The 25,305-nt window shown below is 47.0% G+C and overlaps 1 protein-coding gene across 4 annotated transcripts in view; it reads left to right on the forward strand.

Annotated features, from left to right (window-relative positions):
• Nucleotides 1-20,319: 20,319 nt before the first annotated feature.
• Nucleotides 20,320-25,305, forward strand: part of CELSR2 (cadherin EGF LAG seven-pass G-type receptor 2) — a 120,814-nt gene continuing 115,828 nt past the window's right edge. For all 4 annotated transcript variants that reach the window (XM_053247371.1, XM_053247372.1, XM_053247373.1 and 1 more), the window contains exon 1: nt 20,320-24,041. In XM_053247371.1, coding sequence (XP_053103346.1) covers nt 20,567-24,041 — 3,475 coding nt within the window. In that variant the 5' untranslated portion in view covers nt 20,320-20,566. The remainder of the gene's footprint in view (nt 24,042-25,305) is intronic.

Genomic DNA, 25,305 nt, shown 5'->3' on the forward strand with positions numbered 1-25,305 from the left:
AATCTAGTGACAGCATTTCAGACCAGTTGAAACCTCTTCTGAGGCAGCCCCACAGAGCACATTATACTGGATCAGACTATGAATAACTGTGGCTGGATCCATCTCACCAGGTAGGAATGCAGCTGGTACTCCAGCTGCAGATGGTGAAAAGCTCTCCAGGCCACAGCTGTCACCTAGGCATCCACTCCCACACTGTGTATTTGATCTTTACTAGTGCACTGTTTTCAGAACAGACCAAACTCCACCTCCAGGGTTTTTAATGCAAAGCACCTCTGTCCTGTTTGGATTCAGCATAAGTTTGTCTGCCCTCATCCAGACTGATCAGTTCATGCTGCAGGCAAACTTCAGTAGGTCACTATTATGAAGCATCCCCGTGTATGGGAAGTGTTGTTCTTAAGGTACACAAACAGCCCAAATGCCATGTAAAAACTTTGCCTATTGGACCAGCTGAGGATTATGCTGCCACCACAATTCTTTAGACCAGGGAAAATCTGGAGTTCTAAAAAGAAAAGAAACAAGAAACTGGGTAGAACCTGTCTGGTCCTACAGATAATCCAGTGTCCTTCCTAGTTCAGAGATTTTATTGTTATTATTTATTTATTTACACCGTCAGACAGGTGTTATTGACTGGTTTGTTTTATCCAGACATCGAGTCCTTCCAAAGGACCTGGGATGGCTAAGTTTTATTGTCAATGTTGTTGCTGTTGGCATTATTATTATTATTATTATTATTATTATTATTATTATTAATTTATTAACATTTATATCCTGCTCTTCCTCCAAGGAGCCCAAAGCGCTGTACTACATACTTAGGTTTCTCCTCACAACAGCCCTGTGAAGTAGGTTAGGCTGAGATAAAAGTGACTGGCCCAGAGTCACCCAGCAAGTATCATGGCTGAATGGTCTCCCCAGTCCTAGTCTAGCACTCTAACCACGACACCACACTGGCTCTCTTTAGTCACTGAGTCTGCATAACTGAGTCTGAGGCTGCTTGTAAACATGAACCATGTATCAAGATTCTTAAACCCTCAAACCAAAATGCATTCAAACTTCAAGTAGGGTAGTTTCAATATTGAAAATTTAAAAAAAAGCTTCCATAACAAATGCCAAATTCCTGTTACCATCATGAGTGCAAGTTGCAGAGCAGCTTCCTGGAGTCAAGCAGAACATGGCTTCTCTGTGCTACTACCAGGCAAGCTGTTGTGGTGCAGGTCACAACTTACTTCAAGCAGAGGGCCCTCCCATAGGTTCCCATCAGGCAGCCTTTTCTTTCCTGCTGCAGCTGCCATGCCCAGAAAAAGAACAGGCGAGGCCCTACTGGCCTGCCGGCGGAGTTCATTTAGGGACAGCCATTAGCAGGCCTCCACTTGATGTAGCAGAGACTGCTTGCTCATGGAAGGTGGCAGTGCTGTTGCTAGCCTACTGTGAAATGACATCATGGTATGTAGTATGGGAGAATTTGCAGTCAAGCCGCCTGGCGTAAGAAGAGGTTACTGACTGGTGTTGGATATTGACAGAAGAGACACCGTAAGCCTGGAAGAAACCACTGACACTTGGGGGCTTTTCTGGATGACAGTTCAGAATGCAGTTATTTGATTTACTTACAAAATGTATATTCTGTGTGTGGCTTTTTGTTTGTTTTTTTGGTTTGTTTTGCACAATATAGGCACTCAAAGCAATTTTACAGCATATAGCTTGACAGTTCTGGCCAGTGTGAGGTGGGGGTAGGGTAGGCGCTGGTCCTTGGCTGTTGCCATTGAATTGCAAAAGAGGACACCTGCCTCCCTTATCAGTGGACATAGCAGAGTGATATGAACCAGCACTATGCAAATATATATGCTGATTTCTCCAGCAGTGTGCCAAGGATGCCTCTGCTAGCCAATTATCCAGTTGTGCACTTGTGTGGTTCTGGCCTATTTTCCTACTGTCTCTGTTGCTGATTCTCAAATGCTGGGAACCTTATTGGAAAGGGTCCTAAAGATTTCTGCAGGAGTAGGGTTAGCAGCTATACATGAGCCCTGACCTCCTTTGCCTGTTTAATGATGGCAAAAGGCATTTCAGCAGATACAACTCTAATTCTGGTCTCTGTGCCTGTTGAAATGCCCTCTTCTACTTGGCTACAGAAGTACTGTCTGCCTTTGTATTTCATCTCTTTAGGCAAGAATCTCCTAAAGGGCCAAAATAGTTTCCCCTATTGGAAAGCTGACAGACATGTCTTTGCACTGCCAGTTGGTGGCAATAGACACAAGCAATTCTCCATAAATCATTGTATATACATGTAAATTGCCTGGGAAGCAAGAGGTTGCCAGTTCTAATCCCTGCTGGTATGTTTCCCAGACTATGGGAAACACCTATATCGGGCAGCAGCGATATAAGAAGATGCTGGAAGGCATCATCTCAGACTGCATGGGAGATGGCAATGGTAAACCCCTCCTGTATTCTAGCAAAGAAAACCACAGGGCTCTGTGGTCGCCAGGAGTTGTCACCCACTTGATGGCACAACTTTACTTTTGTATTGGTACCATCTAATGGCACAGTGGGAAATGACTTGACTAGCAAGCCAGAGGTTGCTGGTCCGACTCCCCACTGGTATGTTTCCCAGACAATAGGAAAAACCTATGTCGGTCAAAGACAACCACAGGGTTCTGTGGTTGCCAGAAGTCGACACTGACTCGACAGCACACATTTACCTCTAACTTCCAAGGAACTCTTCCAGCTGCTCTTCGTGTCTGCTATGAAAGAGAACTCTTTCACCTTTAATTTTGTTAGTGTTTTGTTGTTGTTCTGATTCACCAATTGAATGGATAAGCTCCCCCCCTGCCTCGAGAGAGTGCTAGAAAGTACTGTTTGGGAAGCATATGACAGTGATACTTTATTCAAGAATGAGAATTTCTTCTTGGGGAACTCTTCTTTGTTATAAATATAAATGAAACAATAAAAATACATTTAGAAGGAACAAATATACAGCCACAAATAAATCATCACTTGAAGAAATTCCATCTCTGCAAAACCATCCAACTATATATCTTCTATTTTGATCCAACTATTATATTCCATTTTTAAATTGATGTCAACATTTCTGATTGCACTTCACCCCTAGGAGTACTTTATAGTTTCAAACATCCACAAATGCCCCCTAATATAGTCTAATACATTCATCACCTCTTTCTATCCATTTCTCATTCTTATAACCTTGGGGACTCTTGTCCCATCATTTCTGCTGCTTAAACTTGCCCCCATTTTGACAAATATTGTTAATAGCATCAGGCGGCTGCTGCTGCTTCTTCATTTTTCTCCTCCTCTTTAATTATAACCTGATTTTAACAATGGAAAGCTTGGGAGAAGAGGAAATTTTTTTAGCAGCTGACTAAGGATGGGAATTTGCACCTTGCTGAAATTCTCTCTTCACAATTATTGTACTAAAGGAGCCCAGTTCTGTTTTGTGTGTAGTCACCCACTTTCTCTTTCTGTGTTACAAAACTGTGTGCTTAAAATTGTGGTGTTGCTGCTGGTGTTCCCATCATAGCTTAGGGTGCCACCCATATTTGGGCCTCAACCCGCCCCTGCCCCCCCCCCACATAGTGAAGAACATTGCTCTGTGTTTGAAACTGTACAACAGCCCAAGTGTATCTCAATCTTTTCAACAGGGCTTCAGATAATAGGTGGTCTAAGGATCCATATGATGTCCATTGGAGGTGGGCAACTAGAATTAACCTTTAGGCTGCAATCCTATGCACACTTACCTTGGAGTATGCCAATGAACACACTGAACATACTACACAGTGGGAATTCTGAGCAAACATAGGCAGAACTGCTCTGTTTTCCTTAGGTTTAGTACCCATAAGTTGTGAATCCCACCATGGCCTGTCTGTCATTGTCTCCCATTACTGCCTCAGGACTGGCTTCAAGCTTTGGGAAACTATAAGCACATGGAGGGAAACCATGTTGACTAAGAGTTCCATGTTGGATCCCTAGGATTATCATGCAACATAGTCCACCTGTGGTTGCCTTACCCATGTTTGTCCTGCTTTTGAATTTAATGCCACCACTCTATATGCTGTCCTCCCAAAGTCAGGCATAGATGGTTACTAACTCCTCTGTGGTGTGGAACTCTCTCACTTCTGACTGTTCTCTTCTACTGAAACATTGTATCGCATGCGTGAGTCATCCAATGTTGGGATGAGTAAGTCAGTTATTTAACACAAGGTTGTGCATTAATCTAAACCTCAATCTCCCACAACTACAAGCTCTGCCACAGCTCACAGCTATGGCTTATTATAAGCCATATCAGTTTATAACTTTTTTGTCATATTGATATAAGCCTGCATGTGCCGACTTGTGGCATGAACATGAAAGGTGAAGCCAGTGGAGAGATAATGAGTTACAATGGTGTATCATTTGCTTCTTATGTACCTATTTCTGGCTTGGTTACTTGGTCAATATACAGCTTGGGAAATCTCCAAGTGTAGAAATTTGCATGACTACATTTAATTAAAGCCATGAGAGAATCTAGTTGTGGAAGGGAAAGTCCTTAGACAGGGTTTCTTACAAAGCTTGTTAAATGCTCATACACTTTGAGGGGTTGATCTTATTGAATCTGTGGCTAAAGTTGGTTTTGTTTTGGGGGTGGGTTTTTTTGGACCAATTTTTTTGCACATGAAAGAGCAGCTGGTACCCAGAGAGCCAGGAACAGCCTTTCATTGGCTAGTGGCCTTCCATCCATCTGACTGAGGGCACTTGCTCACTGGCTCCCTCTGATCAGCAACACTGGAGAATAATACCAAATAGAAAGAGGAACAAAAGGAGCAGCTTGGAGAGACTCCAATTTGTAATTCAAAAAGGGGGGTTGGAATTCACATTCTCATTCCCGCTTGCTGCAGCCCTGAGGGGGAGGGGAGATTCAGAAGGGTGTGTGGAACATGATTTCACCATCTCTGAGGACTGACTATGCTATTCTGGCTGCTGCCACAATCTTCTTGGAGCAGGGGAGGAATAAATGCACTGAATCTACTGAAGAAAGACTTGGTAGACTGACTTTTTCTGTTTTCTTTTAGAAGGTGGGTGGTGTTCTTCAAAACCATACAGCTGAACAAAACTAAGAATGGAAAGCTGTGGGCTGAGGTGGGTTAATCTACACTCCACAGCAGGTCCTGGTTAATCTAAGCCCGGTAAATGCCAGAGCTAGTGGCAGCTGGCAAACAACATACCCCCAGGAAGGAGCAAGAAAAGGGCTATATGTGTCCATCTAGCTTAATTTGCATGCACAGTTGGCTCTGTGCTAGGTGAGCAGCAAGGCACAGAAGGCAGGTGGGCCAGCCAACTCCCTAAAATTTGGGTTCTCAGATATTGGAATACAACTCCCATCACTCCAGTCACAATGGCCTTTAGCCATTGTGGCTGGAGACGATGGGAGCTGTAGTCCAAAAACATCTGGGGACTCTTGCCCTAGAACACAGAGGCTGTTTTCTTCCACTGTTCAAAGAACAACCCTGCAGGTCGTTTCACAGTTCTCATCCTGATGACATGAAGATCCATGGGCCTGGAAAGAGCAAACGATTGAAACACTATTTGAGACTATTCATTCTCATATAATCATAGGAATATAAGAAGCTGCCTTATTCCGAATCAGACCATTGGTCCACCTAGCTCAGTATTGTCCATACCAGGCCTGCTCAACTTCGGCCCTCCTGCAGATGTTGGCCTACATCTCCCATTATCCCTAGCTATTGGCTACTGTGGCTGGAGATTATGGAAGCTGTAGTCCAAAAACACTGGCTGGCAGCTGCTCTCCAAGGTTTCAGCCAGGAATCTCTCCCAGCCCTTCCTGGAGATGCCGGGGAGTGAACCTGGGACCTTCTGCAGATGCTATACCACTGAGCTTATGGTCCCATCCCCTAAAGGAATGTCTTACATTGCTCACATGTAGTCACTCATCGAAATGCAAACTAAAGCAGACCCTCCTTAGCAAAGGAGACAATTCATGCTTACTACTACAAGACCAGCTCTCCTCCCCTATTCATGTTGAGACTTGTCACATCTTGGTTTGCTGTTTCTTGAATGATAGCTTGGTGACATAGGATTGTATCAGTGATAGCAGACCCCACAATGGCAGCTTCTGTGTTCAAGAGATGACATGATTGAATAGGAGGCTGCCCTTAATGGTAACCTCTAGGCTTGATGACTGCAATGCCCTATACATGGAGCTGCCTTTGTATAGAAACTTCAGTTGATCCAAAATGCAGCAACTAGATTGGTCTCCAGGGTTTATCGGAGAGACCATTTTATTTATTTATTTACTTACTTACTTACTTACTTACCTATTCATTCGATTTCTATACCGCCCTTCCAAATATGGCTCAGGGCAGTTTACACAGAGAAATAATAAATAGGTAAGATTGATCCCTGTCCCCAAAGGGCTCACAATCTATAAAGAAACATAAGATAGACACCAGCAACAGTCACTGGAGGTTCTGTGCTGGGGGTGGATAGGGCCAGTTACTCTCCCCCTGCTAAATAAAGAGAATCACCACGTTAATCACCACCAAGAGCCAGCGTGGTATAGTGCTTAGAGTGCTGGACTAGGACCAGGGAGACCGGAGTTCAAATCCCCATTCAGCCATGATAATTGCTGGGTGACTCTGGGCCAGCCACTTTTTTCTCAGCCTAACCTACTTCACAGGGTTGTTGTGAGGAGAAACCTAAGTATGTAGCACACCGCTCTGGGCTCCTTGGAGGAAGAGCAGGATATAAAATTTAAACAAACAAACAAAAAACAAAAAGTGCCTCTTTGCCAAGTTAGCAGGGGTTATGCCTATTTTAAAACAATTGTGTTGGCTACCAATAGGTTTCCGGGCAAAATACAAAATGCTGGTTATTACCTTTAAAGCCCTAAACAGCTTGGGACCGGGTTACCTGGGAGAGCGCCTTCTTCTGCATGATCCCCACCGCACATTAAGGTCATCAAGAGAGGTCTGTCTCTGTATGCCGCTGGCTTCACTGGCGGTGACTTGGCAGAAGGCCGCCTCTGTGGTCGCTCCTGGGCTGTGGAATGCACTCCTTCTAGATGTTCATGGGTTAACATCTTCACCAGCCTTTAAAAGAGTCCTTAAAACACACTTTTTTTTAGCCAGGCTTTTAGTAATATTTGAGTGTTTTAAATTGTTTGCTTTAAAGTGTTTTAATAGTTTATTATTTTGTTTTTGTTGTACAGGCATGGAGGGAGACCAGCGGCGGCCCAGGTTCTGCCACCACAGCCCTCCCTAGCTCCACCCCCTGCATCTGACATCAGACACAGGGAGCCCTTAGCCACACCCCCGCATCTGACATCAGAGGCGGGAGTGTGGTTTGCAGAGCAGCCAGGAGCTCCCGCTCTAGCTCCCAAATCGATTTAGCTCCCAAATGGGGCTGCACGGCCCCATTTTGGAGCTAAATCACATCCCCCGCGTCTAACGTCAGAAGTCTGGGGTGTCTTATGTCTGGGGGGGCAGAGTGAGAGGTGGCAGCCCCCGGGTTCTTGGAACCCATTTGCTAAATGGTGGCTCCGCCCTTGGTTGTGTTTATTTTTGTGAAGCACCTAAGCCAGCGTGGTGTAGTGGTTAGAGTGCTGGACTAGGACCGGGGAGACCCGAGTTCAAATCCCCATTCAGCCATGATACTTTGTGGGTGACTCTGGGCCAGTCACTTCTTTCTCAGCCTAACCTACTTCACAGGGTTGTTGTGAAAGAGAAACTCAAGTATGTAGTACTCTGGGCTCCTTGGAGGAAGAGTGGGATATAAATGTAATAATAATAGAGAGAGCCTTTGGAGGCAGGCAGTATCTACCTTGAGTGAATAAATAAATAAATAATGGCCAACAGCTACATGGCAGGGGGACTCACTCCCATGTGGCATTGGCTCAAAGTGGGAGGCTTTTGCAATGTCTATATTGCCTCTTAAACTGGCAAACCGTTGGGGTGATTCGAGGCAACTGGGTTGTGTCTAGTGCAATTCTTTATCTAGGATTGCAATCAGCCCCCCCGCCCCAATCTTCTAAGCAAGATACAGTATATGAATAGTACTGTTTTTGCATTTCCAGATGTGTGTGCATACACACACTTTACCAGTCTTCATGTACTTGGATTGAAACATGGAACTTACATTTCATACATAGATCTAGCAATGTATCAATGTATGTACAATTGCTAAGGTGGGGAGAGGAACTAGTTGGTTGTGAAGGGGGCCCAAGTCATGCCGTGAAGAATGTGCCAGCATTGATTAGGAGAGACTGAGATCCCTGCTGAGCTAAGGAATTACTTAGACAAACTGCTGTCGCTAAACCTGACCTATCTCACAGCTTCATAGGAACTTGCTTTTTGCTGAGTCAAGCTATTTGTCCCATCAAGCTCAGTATTGTTCACAGTGACCAGTAGCACCACTCCAACCAAGGGTGTAGCTAGGGGAGAGGGGGCTTGTGTTCACCCCTCTCCCTGGCAGCCCCTCCGAGTCAGGAAGATAATGAAGAAAATAGGGAGGGCTGCTGGAGTTGGAGGGCTCTCAGGAGCTGGGAGGCCTGGTTTCTTTGAACCCATCCACTCAGTTACAGCTACACCCCTGACTCCAACATTTCAGACATGGGTCGTTCCCAGCTCTATATGGAGATTCCAGGAATTGAAGCATCTGCTCTTCCCCAAGATGTGCTTGAAATGTAGACAATGAGCAGTGTGGAGGGCCTAACTTAGCCCCCCCACATCCCCGCAGACGAACAGGGAGCCGTCCCTGGGTGGCCGGATCAGCCGCCCACACAATTACTGGCTCTGTCATGGAGCTGGTAGGTGCAACGGGGATTGGGGGGGGGGTGCGCCTGGCCCCTGGAAGTCCCAGGACTCCCTGCACGAGTGCATGGGGCATCCTGGGGAGACCCCCAAGGCCGGAAGGCTTGTTTTAGCCTTCTCGCAGGGGTCTCCTCATGAGTTGCCATGACATGGAGCTGCTTTGCAGTGTCTCATGATTGGGTAAACAGGGTTAGTGGAACGCATGCTCCGCTAACCTTGTTTAAGGGGAAGGGTATTTTTGGAGGCTTGCTGCCGTGAGCCACACTGCTCCCATTGCAGCTGGGAGAAACCGGGCTAGGCTCCCTTAACCCGATTTCTCCTGGTCGTGGGAATAGCCTCAATCTCTTGTAAAATGTGTTTAAGCGACAAAGTCCTATGGGAACTTCAACAATCAGAATCTAGGAGGCACACAGATTTCTACTTTGGACATGAGAACATTACAGAGGATGCTGAATATTTTGCAGTAGGACCTGCTAGGCTGCTGATCAGACTGATTCAATCATGCAGTGTTTGCCCTAGACTGAATGTGAGGGATCCTCATCTTATAAACCCTGTTAGTGCACCAGTCCCTCCCAGACCTATAGTGCCAGCTCAGCCTCCCTCTTAAATTCACTAGTAAAATACAGCTACTCATTAAGTTCAAAGGATAAGGAGAGCACACAGCAGATGTTTCTACTTTCTGTTGGCCTCTGGCTGGGGAGACAGCCACCTGAGCTCCCCAGGTCTAAAGGCCATGCCTTTTCTGCCCATGCAAGCAATCTCAAGTACCACAGGCACACACTTGTGTAGACAAAGGTGATGACTTCCCAGCTGCCACAATCACAGGAATTATTGCTGGCTGGCTCTGTCTATAATTGAGTCCATCCATTATGTTTGTCCACATGTGTGTGTGTGTGCCCAGGGATGGCCAGGACTGCCTGTGGGAGCAGAAACTGCATGGTGTGAAGTGGCCATGGCTTCACAAACCTCAGGCCACAAGAAGGTCAACAACTCTTGGTGCCCTCGGAGTTCCCAGTTCTTTCCCCTGCCCTGGACAGTGCTTGCAGTTGCCAACAAGACAATAAAAAGTGGGTTGTGGAGGGAGTGCAGTCTGTGGCCAGCAGGTGACTGGGAAGAAAGGGTGTGACAGGGGCTTGGTCAAGTACTTGTCTCGAAGTGGTGACCCAAGGCAACTAGTTTCTGACCAAGGTGCTACAAGCCACCCTCATTCCCTTCTCAGGGCTGGCACATTCCTCCTCTTCCCCTCACCAGGGGGTTCCATCCCTTCCCCATCCCCTCAGCTCTTTATTCTATCTCCAGAGGCAACAGTCTAGTCCAGAGACCCGAGTTCCCCTTTCTTGCCAATGTGGTGATTTAGCAGTTCCCCAAGGCCACACCCAGCCAATCTTCACATTGCCTGTTTTCTAATACTTGTCTGACTTGTTCTCGAGTCGTTTTGCGCCAGTCACTCCTCTTCATGCTGCCTCAGGGCTACACTCTGTTCTTCGTGCAAAAAAAAAAAAAAAAAAAAATCCAGGCCCTTCCTCAAAGAGTTGGGGGCTGTTACTGAGGTGACTTCACGTCAAGTCAAAATCAGGAGCAAGGACTTCAGGCTTGGTCTATGTATAACATCATTTATACCTTTATACTGTATTAAACTTTTCGGTATAAAGCTCCATTTGCTATATACCATAGCAGCCTCTATACCTGCCTATTAAATTCCTGTCCGTATTGTCCTCCCCGGATGTCTCTGAAGTTGTCTCTCAAATTGGTAGTTTGGGCAAGAATATCAGATACGTCTGGTTATCTCCTTCATCATGCTCCACAACTGATCACCTGAGGAGCTGGGGCCATAACCCAGTCACCGAACACATGCTTTGTATACCGAAGGTCCCATGTGTTATCTCTGGCATCCCCAAGGGGAAAGGATCCCTGTTTGAATCCACACAAAGTCTCTGCTAGTTAGTGTAGGCAGCACTGGCCTGCATGGACCAATGGTCTAACTCAACTTCATATTGATTGCCAAGAAATCTAGGACCAACAAACGGAAGTACTTTTTCACACAATGCATAATCAACTTGTGGAATTCTCTGCCACAAGATGTGGTGACAGCCAACAACTTGGATGGCTTTAAGAGGGGTTTGGATAACTTCATGGAGGAGAGGTCTATCATCAGCTACTAGTCTGAGAGCTATAGGCCACCTCCAGCCTCAGAGGTAGGATGCCTCTGAATACCAGTTGCAGGGGAGTAACAGCAGGAGAGAGGGCATGCCCTCAGCTGCTGCCTGTGGGCTTCCAGCGGCATCTGGTGGGCCACTGTGTGAAACAGGATGCTGGACTAGATGAGCCTTGGGCCTGATCCAGCAGGGCCGTTCTTATGTTCGTATATGTTCAGTGCAATCCTGAATTAGCAGTTATTTGTTTTCTCTAGAACCAACATGTATACGATCAATGTGTGTGTGTGTTTGTGCACGCGCGTGTGTGTGCGTGTGCATGAGTGTGTGCTCTCTTTACATAAGTGGATGGCCTGAGCCCAGAATGGGCTGAGGATATGGTGGATGGAACAGTTTCCATTATTATTAAGCTCCAGAACTGCTTGATGCATGATGCTTACCAGCAATTATGAGTGCTAAAATGTGAAACAATAGGCTTCTCAGAAAGAAGTAAAAACTATCTTTTGAAACAGATCATATAGCTAGCAGGGGGAAGCAACTCCCATATAATTTTTTGGGATTCTGGCAGGCGTAGGTTTTTGTTTGTTTTTTTGGTGGTTTTTTTTTTTTTTGGCTGCACAATTTAAAGCTTTTATTTTATTATTTCAGCCAGGTTACCATGTCCTGTTAGCATCCTTTTGTGTGTGTGCCCTAGCACCAGAGTCTCAATAAATTGGAATGGCTCAATTGCTGGCAATGACTTTCTTCTGATTTACAGCATTGTTATTTTTTTATTTACTGACCCCTATAATAATGTTATTAAATATTAACATAAAAGTCTAGAGTAGGAGTGGCCAACCTGAGGCTTTCCAGCTGTTGTTGGACTACAATTCCCATCATCCCAGCTGTAATAAATTGCCACTGAGGATGATGGGAATAGTAGACCAACACCACCTAGGCATTTTTCACACAGGGCTTATAAAGCCCTTTAGCTCGTATCTGCTCCGGATTGGAGGATGTGCACTCACATATTGGGCAGATTTACCCAAAAGTCCCTGCAAGTTAAAATGGGCTAGAGTGTAGTTAAATTGAGTGAGTTAAATTGGGCTAGAATATCTGGGGTTAAAAGATCCACTTTTTAGTGTCTGTTTTTTGGGACAACTTAGATTTTGCAGTAAAGCCTCGTAGTAAACCCGTGGTAAAGCCTGGTGTCATTCAAATGAATTTCAGCGTCTAATTCCTGTTGCTTTTTTTAAAAAAAAGTTATACAGCCAATATCCAGATACTGGCAAATGTTTTGTTTGTTTTAATTGTTTCTATGGAAAAGACCACCCAAACAGCAGAAAACCATATCAGGAAAGGTTCAGTCCTACAGCATCTAGCTTACTGGAGAATCCAAACCTATTTGAGTATTCTGGAGATGCAGTTCAATGTTCTATCATGTCCATGAAATGACACATGAATAATTAAAAATAGGTGTGTTCACTCATTTGCCTTAGGTAAAAGATAAAGTGTGCTGTCGAGTCCTCGCGACCACAGAGCCCTATGGTAGTCTTTGGTAGAATACAGGAGGGGTTTACCATTGCCATCTCCCTTTCTGCACCTTCCTATATCGCTGCTGCCCAATATAGGTGCTTCCCATAGTCTGAGGAACATGCCAGCAGGGATTCAAACTGGCAACTTCTGGCTTGCTATTCAAGTCATTTCCCTGCCTTAGGTACAATCTCAAAAGCCGCCTAATGGTGCAGTGGGGAAGTAACTTGCCTAGGGAGCAAGAGGTTGATGGTTCGAATCCCCACTGGTATGTAATATAGAAAGATACTGAAAGGCATCATCTCATACTGTGTGGGAGATGGCAATGGTTAACCCCTCCTGTGTTCTACCAAAGAAAACCAGAGGACTCTGTGGGCGCCAGGAGTTGACACCGACTTGACGGCACAACTTTACCAATTTCAATGTAGCATTGACAGTTAATTGGTATTCACAGCCATTATTTTTTGGAGAAAAGCAGCTTGTAAATATTTACATAAACTAACTCCATATTTCCTGCAGGGTGCACAGTGGAACCTGCTAGATTCTAACAAGTTTGGGTTCTAGAATTTTTTAGCCTACTTTCCTTAAGGAAAGTAGCTTATGAGATCACCCTGCATTCTGTGTGTGTGCACGCGCGTGTATGCCACTATTGACCGTGCAATGCTTGGACCAATATGAACCAAATTGGGTACAGTTGTAGGCACACCTCAGTGCTGTAGTTTGCAATGATGTCATCCATCCTGTGGAAGAAATGCCACTTTCACGCTGTGTTTATTATAATCCAAGTAATTGCCTTATTGATACAAAGACAATTTCAGCTGAAAATGGGTCAGAGAGAGCCCATGCAGGTCACAAACCTGATCAGACCCCCAAGACCCCTTACAAAGTACAGAACACAGTCTTATCTTGTCAAAAGAGAAGATTACATAATTGTTTCAAGCAGGGGCGTAACAAGGTTGGAGTGGGCCCAGAAACAAAATTTTAAAATGCCCCCCGTCACTGCCTTCCTCTAATTTTTTTTTTTTAATATTCAAGGAAGCTTGGGTGGGTGTTGGGTGGGGGAGACATGTCTCTGGGCTCTCCCCCCGCCGAGGCAGGGCCCCCCGAGACAACGGTCTCCCCTTGCCCTATTATAGTTACGCCCCTGGTTTCAAGTTGCTTAAACATTTACACACGTATATTAAAACAAGGAAGTTACAGTGACATACCATATTTACCCTGAATGATCAAAATGCTCTTAGGGTTTTGCAACGTGCAGTTCCCATCATTGTCTGCTAAAGCATTATTCAAATCTCCAGGGAACTTTCCCCCAAAATCTATTTCATGCCAAACCCCAAGCCTGCCATTTCCTGCCTTCAAAATGGCAGGCACATAAATGTTTGAGGTTCACGTGGGCTAACCAATATGAACCAAATTTGCTACAGGTGTAGGGACACATAGGGATAGCTCAACGGTGTAATTTGTGATGATGCCATCCACCTCAATTCAAGGTGTGAATGTTTAAGGCTGAAGTGGGTAACTTGTGAGGATGGTAATTATCGATTAGGATAATAGTGAAAGGAAAGTGGGCAGATTAGTTTTTACCAGAGCTTCTTTTGCTACAGGTAGAACCTCAAATCTACTCCAAAGATTCAACTTAGAGTGGAATTTGGAAAAAATCATATTTCTATCATATACATGTTTGGCAAACACACACAGGAGGGGGAACCAGCAAGTAAGAGTGTCTGTGTGGAGAGAGAGAGAGAGAGAGAGAGAGAGAGAGAGAGAGAGAGAGAGAGAGAGGTTCATATGCTACACTCTACATGCTGGTTTGAGTTGACTATTGTGTATTGTATATTATTATTATTATTATTATTATTAACATTTATATCCTGCTCTTCCTCCAAGGAGCCCAGAGCGGTGTACTACATACTTAAGTTTCTCTTTCACAACAACCCTGTGAAGTAGGTTAGGCTGAGAGAGAAGTGACTGGCCCAGAGTCACCCAGCTAGTTTCATGGCTGAATGGGGATTTGAACTTGGGTCTCCCCAGTCCTAGTCCAGCACTCTAACCACTACACCATGCTGGCTTCTGTTAACATAGACATATGTTAACATATGTTAACATAGCCCTGGCTCCCACATAGGTAGAACAGGGAGAGGAGCCAGCATCATTATTTACCAGCCTGTCCCATTCCCTGCCCGCCTTCCCTCAGTGCCTCATATCTCAAGACACTTCTAGATGTATTAACAAAAGGTCTCTGAACGTGATTTCACCCTTCTTGGGCTCTTGTCCTGGATAGCTGAGTTCCTTCACATCCCTTACAGGATGGATCCTAAATCCAGGGTGTAATTAATTGATGGCCATTCTCCTTTTGAATGGCACACTGTCCAACTTGTTTGTTTTCACTCACTAGGCTAGGAGGAGAGGCTACATTCCTCACCGTATCCTTGGGATCCATTGATAGCTCCAGCCTGTCTGCCTGCTTGATTGGCTCTCAGCTAAGAAAACTCCCTGGCGTTAGCAATGGAGAGAGAGAGAGAGAGGAGTTTAAAAGAGCTGAAGGGAAACCTGCCAGCTCTTGCTGTTCTGAAGCATCCTTGATGCTAGGTTTCTGATACTGTATCTACTATGCTGGATGGATGTCTATTTCCAGCACAAAATAAGACACCCACTGCTAAGGAATTCATGGCAGAAGAGATATTTTTCATATTGCTGTTGCTAGTTCGGGTGCTGATAGTCACGTTTGTCCCACTGAAGGACAAAAATAGAATAGACTAAATGGCAGCAATGAAAATATGAAATTGTTATATTTTATTGGCCCCAGTCGCTTATTCAGACACTTTTGCAAGCTTGCAAATTCTGATTGTCAGTCCAAGGTGTACCCAGCAAAACTTTCAAAGAGATTTGTCTAATGGTGCCTGAATACTCTTTTTGAGGAAACAGAAAATGAAGAGCAGATGCACCCTGCCTCCTTTGTTTTTCAGGGTGCATCCCTTAGGCGTTAGCTGGTGCCCCAGACAGGTAACCAATGCCATATGTACCCTTTCTCTACAAGATCCCCACCGCTCATGAAGACCATCAGGAGGGGTCCATGTTTGGGTGCCGCCTGTTCATCTGGTGGCAATTTGGGGTTGGGTCTTCTCAGTTGTCACCCCTAGGTTGTGGAACGCACTCCTCGTGGATATGTGAGGATTATCTTCCTGGGAGGCCTTCAGGAGAGCCTTAAAGACCCATCCTTTTGTTTGTTTGTTTGTTTGTTTCATTCAATTTATATACCATCCTTCCAAAAATGGCTCAGGGCGGTTTACACAGAGAAATAATAAATAAATAAATAAATAAATAAATAAATAAATAAATAAATAAATAAATAAGAAAGATGATTTAGCCTGGCTTTTAATGATATCTAGTTTTAATTTTAATCTGGTATAAATTGATTTTTTAAAATTGTAATTGTGTTTTTTTTTAAATTTTATTTTAATGTAAACCACCCTGAGCCACTTTAGGAAGGGTGGTATATAAATAAAATAAAATAAAATAAAATAAAATAAAATAAAATAAAATACTACACACACACTCTCTCTCTCTTAGGTGTACCTGTCGCTAATCCCATGTGTGGCAGCTCAGCTCTCACAAGAGTTCTTGAGTGAGCTGCTGGTAGGGAAAGAGGAAAGTGGCGGTGCCGGACAGGCTTGTGGGTGGGGAGAAAATGACTGTGGCGGTGGGCAGCCAGCAAGGGGAGAAAACGACAGCAGGTGGCGGGAGAAAACAGCGGCAGCAGCAGGTGGACAAAGAAAATGGCAGCAGCTGGCGGGTGGTGGGGAGAAAATGATGGTGGCTGGCAGGAAATGAAAATGGCAGCGGAGGGCAGGTAGTCGGGGAGAAAACGGGGCGGGGGGAGAATTAGAGGTTAAGGGTTGGAGAATTAGGGGTTGGAGAATTAGAGGTACCCAGCCCAGCTAGTATGTATTATTTTTGTTGAGACAAACATTTATGGAGTATGCATGCTTGCATGTCCTCTAAGCAATTGGTTTAAGTGACAGTTTCTTTAAAATAATGACCCTAGTTATTTTGTCCATGATGACCCACCATGGTCATCATGGACCATGGTTGGTGTAATGTAGTGAGTGCAAGTGTGAGCTGGGATGTCCCCATTTCAGATCTTGACTCAGCTACCAACTCACTAGGGACTCGACAAGCATCTCTTTCTCATTTCGTACTTCCTCAATCTGAAATGCAGGGAAAGGACTAGTACAGATATATTTTGCGGGATTATTGTAAGGATTTCTAGGATCAGGTATAGATATGAAGTGCTTTGAACACTCTAAATTGCTATATAAATGATAGGTATTGTTGTTGTTGTTGAAATGGTATTAGTCAGCTTCCAATATAATTGATTTCCAATATAATATGTTTAAAAACAAAAACAAAGCAACAAAAAAAGCCTGTAATGTGCAATTTAATAAAAGAGTTACAATTCCAGTATCTGTTGCATTAAAAAAACCCACGAGTTTCTTTTTGTTCACTCCGTGGCGTAAGAATATAAGCTTATGGGGATTTTGACTAGCGTACCTAGTGTTGCTGAGATCCCAGCTAGAGAACAATAGCTTTGATTGCATTGTTGGAACTATCTAAATGTTAAACATAGTTCTATTCGCAGCTTTTCTGGATTAATCCGTCCAAAGAAAAGGGATGTGTTATTGGGTATATGCACCTGCAGCGAGTGGGGCTGTGGGAACTCTGGAGGCATTGCCCTTTTAAGACGCTCCATTCTGGGGGTAGCCCTTGTGCAAGCAGGTTCTGTTGTGGATGCAAAAGTACACAAGAAAATGTGCTGCAAAAGCTGGTGTCAAAGAAAGGAGGGAGCCTCTTGAGAGGGAAGGGAAAGAAAGGCCGGATTCCCTGCTTGGTCTTCGACCACCTTTGCCCCAGCCAGTTGCTAATCAGGGCGGGCCCAGCCGCTGGCAAAGTCATCTGGGAGAAAGGGAGATTTTTAGCCAAGGGACCACACAGACTGGCTGAGGCTGCTGTCCAGCGTAGCTTGCACAGTTCTGCAAGCCTGCAGCCAGCTAGCCTCATTATTCAGCACATGCTTAGGCAATTCCGCCTAGAAACCGCAACGAGGGAGGTTTGTATTGGCAGCCCGTCCCTGCCCCACTAGTTCTGAAAGCTGGCTCTAAGGAAGGGTTGAGAGAACCAATCCAAGGGGGACGATCCCACAAAGTACAGCCGTGCGGTATTCTGCTCTTGTTTGGACATGTGAGGCTCTATGGTACACTGTGGTCATCGAAGCCCAGTATTGTCTCCTGCTCGGACTGGCAGTGGCTCTCTAGTGTTTCAAGGCAGAAGCCGTTCCAGTGATGGAAGCTGGGACCTTCTGCAGATGCAAAGCAGGTGCTCCACTACCAAGGATGGGTGGCCCCTCTTGGGTGTGCTCACTCTGAGTCTCTTTCATCAGACAGAGGCCTCTCCCAGATACTTCCCTGGGTAGGGAAGAGCTGCCTTCCAGTCTGTGTGAGCTCCCACCCCAGGGCCTCTACTGACCATAAGCTACACCCAGTGCATGCCTCTTCCCACTCAGCTATAATCATTTTACACCCAGAGGTGATGGGGCAAGCTGCTGTTTCATTCATGCCCAAGCACAGCTCCAGGGGCGTAGCTATAAGTGAGCGAATGGGTTCAAAAAACTTGCCCCCCCCCCGCCCAGGTCCAGCCCTCCCTATTTTCTTCATTATCTCCCTCATTCTGAGGGGCCACTGGAGAGAAGGGTGAACACAGCCCCCTCTCCCTATGCATCTGTGCCCCTGCATAGCTCCCTCCAAGGTCAGCAAGATTCAAACAGCCTGCATACAGGATCTAGCCAGTATGTTTGCCTATTGTGTATGCAGTCTGTGAGTGTTTATACAGTACAGAGAGCACAAGGATACTCACAATCTATTTGTGGTGTCACGTCTTAAGTCTGCAACAGACCATTCTGAATATTACTAGCATTTACACAGATGCCAAGGATGAATAGCACGCCATGCTAACAGTGGAAATTAAACTCTGTTTTTTTAACTTCAAAAAGCTATAGACAGTAGTTGCTAAAGCTACATCAGATTTCCATTTTCTAATCTGCAAAATGTGTTTAAGTCTGTAACAGCGGCAGGAACTCTGTGCATGTACAGAATGTACTTTGGGAACATCTGTGTTGTAAACAGGTTTAAACAGGATTCAGTTGTCAGGGACTGCACAAAATAAGGCATCTGTTTCCAAGAAATTTCCCCAGTGGAATTCATCCTGGGACTTACAATATATTTAGGGTACTTGGCAATTTGTTATGATAGCCCTACTGAACTTTAGGATACCCTTAAGGTGTGGGGAGAGGAGGAATTGTGTCAGTTTGCATTTGTGGTAATTGTCCTGTGTGTGTGTGTGTGTGTGTGTGTGTGTGTGTGTGTGTGTCCAGGATAGGCAGAATGTACACGTGAAGATGGCCCAGTTAATCTCCATACAGACGGAGACTAAAGGTGTGCGCACCCTGAAGGCATGCTGTTTTTATGTACATATGCAGTTTGTATACCTGTGGCAAAAGACATACACTCTTAGAGAAAGATACTGTGTATGGTTGGCACAATGCAAAGTGCACACAAACACTGTATGTGTGTGTATGTATAGATGCAGTGGACATGTATGGACATGCAGTGTACGCACACTTCATCTGTGCTATGGCAGATTTTGTGAGGATGTGATGTGTGTGGGTGTGTAGTGGGAACACCATGCATGCAATGGGCACTGTCTTCTGCAGAAAGACAGGAGGGTGCCTTTGCTTTATGTATAAGCAAGGGCACAGAGTATGCATGCACAATAGTCTGTATGTGCATGCCTATGAAAATGTGTGTGTGTGTGCGCGCGTGCGCATGTGAAACATAGCAGCTAATCCATGAGAAAATAAAGGCAGAGAAGGTTTGGCTCTGCTGGTAAGGTGATGCTGAGAAGCCAGATTGTTTTCATGGTACTGAGGCAAGTGCAAGTAAGATGTGTGTGTGGACCTGAGCATTCTGGTTCAGATGTAGCCACCGGCCAAAGGCAGAAGCGGAGCCTCTAGTGGGGAGCCCAAGAGGCCTTAGCAACTGGCACCTTAGCTCCAGCTCTCTTCCAATGGACTTCTTGTCACATTTTATTGGGCAAATGGCTAACATGGGTTGGGGAACCAAGCAGGCCCATAGCCAGCTGGTGGCATGGTGTGCACCTGCGTCACACAAAAATTATATTTCCTCATGGTTTTCACTGAACATTTTATAACCTGCCTCCCCTGACTTTCTGCAACACTCTCCCCCCACCCCGCCCAATTTTGAGGCTGGTTACAGGCCTGGAACCAAGAGGACAGCCGGTGTTTAATTTCCAAAGCAAGGGGTAAATCCCTAAATCTGGAAGGTCATAATTTCAGATGTAAGGAAAAGCGTGATCTAAGATTGGTCCAAGGTTCTCCCAGCTCAGAGTCCAACACCGAAGCCTCTAAGCCTTGGATGAACCACTGAAACCCATTTCTATGATCTCTGGTCAGACATGGCCCTGCAGTAATCCCAGACTAAATGTGGCCATTGGCTGGGGTCTCATAATATCTTTGTCAGGAACAGTCAAGACGACAGAAAGTCCAGAGCAAGCTTTCGAGCTGTGCTGCACTTTGTACATGTTCAGATGTCCCGAGGTTGATCGAGCCCAGCTACCAAAGCTCGTACTACTACAACTCCGGGCTCAAAGGAAGCCAGCGCCGCCGCCGCCGGGGAAGAACGAGGCGGTGTGGAGGGGAGGGCCCCACCGCGCGGCTGCCTCTCTTGCAGCAAGGCTGACGCGGCTCCTTTAAGTGCCGCAGGTCTATGGAAATGAGCCTCGCAGAGCTGCTGCCGCAGCGGAGCCGAGCCGGGCTTGCTTGGCATTGGCAGGCGGCGAGACCTTAGCCGGCTGCGGGGAGAGCGCACGCGGCGGCGGACCTGCTTGGGCAGATCGGGGGAGCCGGCGGGCGCCTCTGCCCGGATCCCCCGCTTGGCATGAAGCGCAACTGCTGACCGAGGGACTGACGGACGGACCGAGCAGAGGCCAGACTGTGGGCGGCGGCGGCGGCGGCGGGAGATGGGCGGCGGCTGCTGCTGCGCCCCCGGCCGGGCTGTGCTCCTGCTGCTGGCCCTGGGGATCCCCCAGTCCCCAGCCGAGAGCCCCGCGCCGCCCACCCTCTGCGGCCCGGCCCTGAGCGGCCCTGAGCGGCCGCTCCAGCCGCCGGGCGAGCTGCCTGCCTGCGCCGCGCCGCCAGTCTTGTGGCTCTGCCCTGCGCCGCGTCCCACCCGCGGCCTCTGGGCGCACCTGCTCGGGCCGCTGTGCGCCGGCGGCGGTGGTGGCGGCGCGCCGGCGGGCAAGGAGGGGGAGACGCTGCTGCTGCTGAGCCGCCTTCTCCTGGCCCAGGATCCGGGCGGCAGGTTCCGCAGGGGACAGAGCCGGGCGCATTGCTTGCAGCCGGGCTCCCGCATTCCGCTGCCGGCCGCCAGCTCGCCGGGAGGCTGCCACCTGCGGTGCAGGGTGCGGGGCGGCGGCAGGAGCCTGGCGCCCCACCCCCGGGGAGAACTCTTCCTGCTCCTGCGGGCCATGTGCCTCCGGGCGGGACATCCGCTGCGCCTGGGGCTCCTTTGCAGCGGCTGTGGGAAGGGCGAGACCTTTGTCCAGTGGAGCCTGGGCCTCGGCTCCTCGCAGAGCGAGATGGAGAAGCTGTGGCTCTCTGAGGAGGCGGCTGCTGCTCGCCAAGGCAAGGCGAGCAGCCGGAAGAAGCGCAACGTGAACTCTAGCCCGCAGTTCCAGATGCCCACCTACCAGGTCTCTGTGCCAGAGAACAGGCCTGCAGGGACCCCTGTGATCTCCTTGCGGGCAGTGGACCCTGATGAGGGCGAGTGGGGCCGCTTGGACTACTCCATGGACGCCCTCTTTGACAGTCGTTCCAACAGCTTCTTTGCCATCGACCCCCAGACTGGGACAGTGACCACTGCTGAGGAGCTGGACCGGGAGACGAAAAGCACCCACGTGTTCCGAGTCATGGCAACAGACCATGGCACACCGCGTCGCACGGCCCTGGCCACCCTCACCATCACGATCAGTGACACCAATGACCACGACCCTGTCTTTGAGCAGCAGGAGTACAAGGAGAGTATGCGGGAGAACCTGGAGGTTGGTTACGAGGTGCTGACGGTGAGAGCCACAGATGGTGATGCTAGCCCCAACGCCAACATCCTCTACCGCATCCTGAATGGTAAAGGGGCCAACAAGATCTTTGAGATTGACCCCAAGTCTGGTGTCATCCGCACCAATGGCCTGGTTGACCGAGAAGCTGTAGAGTCCTATCAGCTGATCGTGGAAGCCAATGATCAAGGCAGAGACCCAGGCCCACGCAGTACTACGGCCACGATCCACATCACAGTGGAGGATGACAATGACAACTCACCGCAGTTCAGTGAGAAACGCTATGTGGTCCAGGTACCAGAGAACGTGGCCTCGAACACCCACATCCTACGGGTGAATGCGACAGACCGGGACAAAGGCAGCAATGCCCTTGTGCATTATAGCATTATGAGTGGCAACACTCGGGGACAGTTTTACATTGATGCCCAGACAGGCAACATTGATGTGGTCAGCCAACTTGACTATGAGATGAATAAAGAGTACACCCTCCGTATTAGGGCCCAGGATGGAGGAAGGCCTCCGCTCTCCAACATCAGTGGACTGGTGACCATCCAGGTGCTGGATGTAAATGACAATGCCCCCATCTTTGTCAGCACCCCTTTCCAGTCCACAGTGCTGGAGAATGTGCCTGTAGGCTACTCTGTTATCCACATCCAAGCTATCGATGCAGATTCTGGGGAGAATGCTCGTCTTGAGTATGCTTTAGTGGACACGAGCTCTCATTTCCCCTTTACTACCAACAACAACACGGGCTGGATTGTGGTGGCCTCTGAGTTGGATCGTGAGGCTGTGGACTTTTACAACTTCGGTGTTGAGGCTCGAGATCATGGGAGCCCCCCCATGACCTCTTCAGCTAGTGTTAGCATTACCATTCTGGATGTCAATGACAACAATCCTGAATTCACCCAAAAGGAATACACTATGCGTCTCAATGAAGATGCAGCTGTGGGCACCAGTGTCCTTACAGTCTCTGCTATTGACCGGGATGTCAACAGTGTCATCACCTACCAGATCACCAATGGGAACACCCGCAATCGCTTCTCCATCACCAGCCAGAGCGGTGGTGGCCTCATCACCTTGGCCCTGCCTTTGGATTACAAATTAGAGCGTCAGTACCTGCTTACTATCACAGCTTCTGATGGCACTCGTCTTGACACAACACAGGTCTTTGTCAATGTAACCGATGCCAACACCCATCGGCCAGTGTTCCAGAGCTCCCATTACACTGTCAACATCAATGAGGACCGGCCAGTGGGCACCACTGTAGTGATTATTAGTGCTACAGATGAGGACACAGGAGAGAATGCTCGTATCACGTACTTCATGGAAGACAGCATCCCTCAGTTCAAGATTGATATGGACACTGGTGCTGTCACTACCCAGATGGAACTGGACTATGAGGATCAGGTGTCCTATACACTGGCAATTACAGCCCGGGACAATGGCATCCCACAGAAATCTGACACCACCTACTTAGAGATACTAGTCAATGATGTAAATGACAATGCACCTCAGTTCTTAAGGGATACCTACCAAGGTTCTGTATATGAAGATGTCCCAGCCTTCACTAGTGTGCTGCAGGTTTCTGCCACTGACAGAGACTCTGGACTGAATGGGAGGGTATTCTATACTTTTCAGGGTGGAGATGATGGGGATGGAGACTTCATAATTGAATCCACCTCAGGCATTGTTAGGACTTTGCGTAGGCTGGACAGGGAGAATGTCCCACTGTATGAGCTTAGGGCCTATGCAGTTGATAAGGGCATGCCAGCCATGAGGACCCCTGTTGACGTCCATATTACAGTTCTTGATGTCAATGACAATCCCCCTGTCTTTGAACAGGATGAATTTGACATCTTTGTAGAGGAGAACAGCCCCATTGGCTTAGTGGTAGCCCGGATCACTGCCAGTGACCCAGATGAGGGCACGAATGCCCAGATCATGTATCAGATAGTAGAAGGCAACATCCCTGAGGTATTTCAGCTCGACATCTTCTCAGGAGAGCTGACAGCATTGATGGATTTGGATTATGAGGCCAAGTCGGAGTATGTCATTGTGGTCCAGGCCACATCAGCTCCGTTGGTGAGCCGGGCTACTGTGCATGTCCGTTTGCTGGATAAGAATGACAACATCCCTGTCTTGAAAAATTTTGAGATCATCTTCAATAACTACATTACCAACAAGTCGAGCAGTTTCCCCACTGGTGTGATTGGCAGGATCCCAGCCTATGACCCTGATGTCTCCGATACTCTTAGCTATAGTTTTGAGCAAGGCAATGAACTGAAACTGGTGCTCCTAAACCACAGCACTGGAGAGCTGCATTTGAGCAGGGCCCTGGATAACAACAGGCCTTTGGAGGCAATCATGAGAGTTTCTGTGTCAGGTAAGGTAATGAGGGTATTCCTGTGAATTTGGGTCCAGATTGTTGCATTAGGGCTAGAAGAAACCATTGGAGCGATTTAAACCAACTTCCTGTCTCTCATGCTAGAAATCACAAAAACTCACTATCTCAGATCTGGACAGTGTGGCTAAGCTTGAGTGGAGCTTTTAAGAAAAGCTGGTCCGATCACTCAGCAAAACTTTTTATTGATGGAGAACCAATTCCTAAGCAGCCATTCCTTCTGAATCTTGTGCAAGAGGGTAACTGATTGTTTGGCTTAAGCAAGCATCTTTAGCTTTCTTGAGTTTCCGTTGTTTCTGTACAGCAATTGTTCTGCAGACCTCTTTAGAACTGGTGGAGACTGCATAGCCAAATGGCAAACTGGTCTTGTGTGCACTGCTCCACTTGGCTGCCTCAGTCTTTGCTTTAATACAATAGCTGAAGCTGCAGAGGCTCTGTTCTTTACACCTTCTCCACAGGCTTCCAATTTTCCAGCCAAAGACTCTTCTCCCTCCCTCTTCCTCTTATTTTTGAATAGAATCAACCGCTTGAGGCTAATTCCGTATAAAATTGACTTTCCTTGCATGTGAGTTGAATGCGTGATGATTTCATGGCATCAGAGCAGTCTCTGGTGTCCAGGGCAGTGCAGATGTGTTAGGAGGAGTGTGAGGTGGGTGTATTCTGTGATGATTCATTTGCTAGATGAATTAAACCATCTCCTGCACTCTCAAATTATACATGGCAATGCCTGGAAGGTGGGGGAGAATGCGGCTCAATATAATTACCTTGGAAGCAAGGTCCAAGATGTCATGCCTGGCAACTCTTGCATCACACTGGCATTGCTACAGGACAGGCCTCTGTTATGCACCCTTATAAAGTAGGGTTTTGTCTGTGAAAGCTTGTGCCATTAATAAATTGGTAAGTCTTAAGGTACCACAGGATTCCTTGTTGGTTTTTGCTCCAACAGAGAAACACGATTACTCTTCCACAAAACATATGTGGAATTTGTGCCTGAAGTTGGTAGAGTGTTGGGAAAACCCATCAGTGGAGATCATGATTGGTTTGTTCTGGGATAAGAGTGCAGTCCCTTTAATTAGCCAAACAGCCTTCTTCCTCTCCTGTCTCTTTATTAGGGTGTACCCTTCCAGTGTCTTGCAATTAAATTAAATTAAATTAAATGTCACTGTCTCAATCTAGTGCTTTGCAGGCTATGCAGGGAGGTGAGTGTCAGCAGAGATAGTTGTCTGCAGCCTATAACTAGTGCTAA

Source organism: Hemicordylus capensis, chromosome 4 (genome assembly GCF_027244095.1).
Source record: "Hemicordylus capensis ecotype Gifberg chromosome 4, rHemCap1.1.pri, whole genome shotgun sequence".
Lineage (NCBI taxonomy): Eukaryota > Metazoa > Chordata > Lepidosauria > Squamata > Cordylidae > Hemicordylus > Hemicordylus capensis.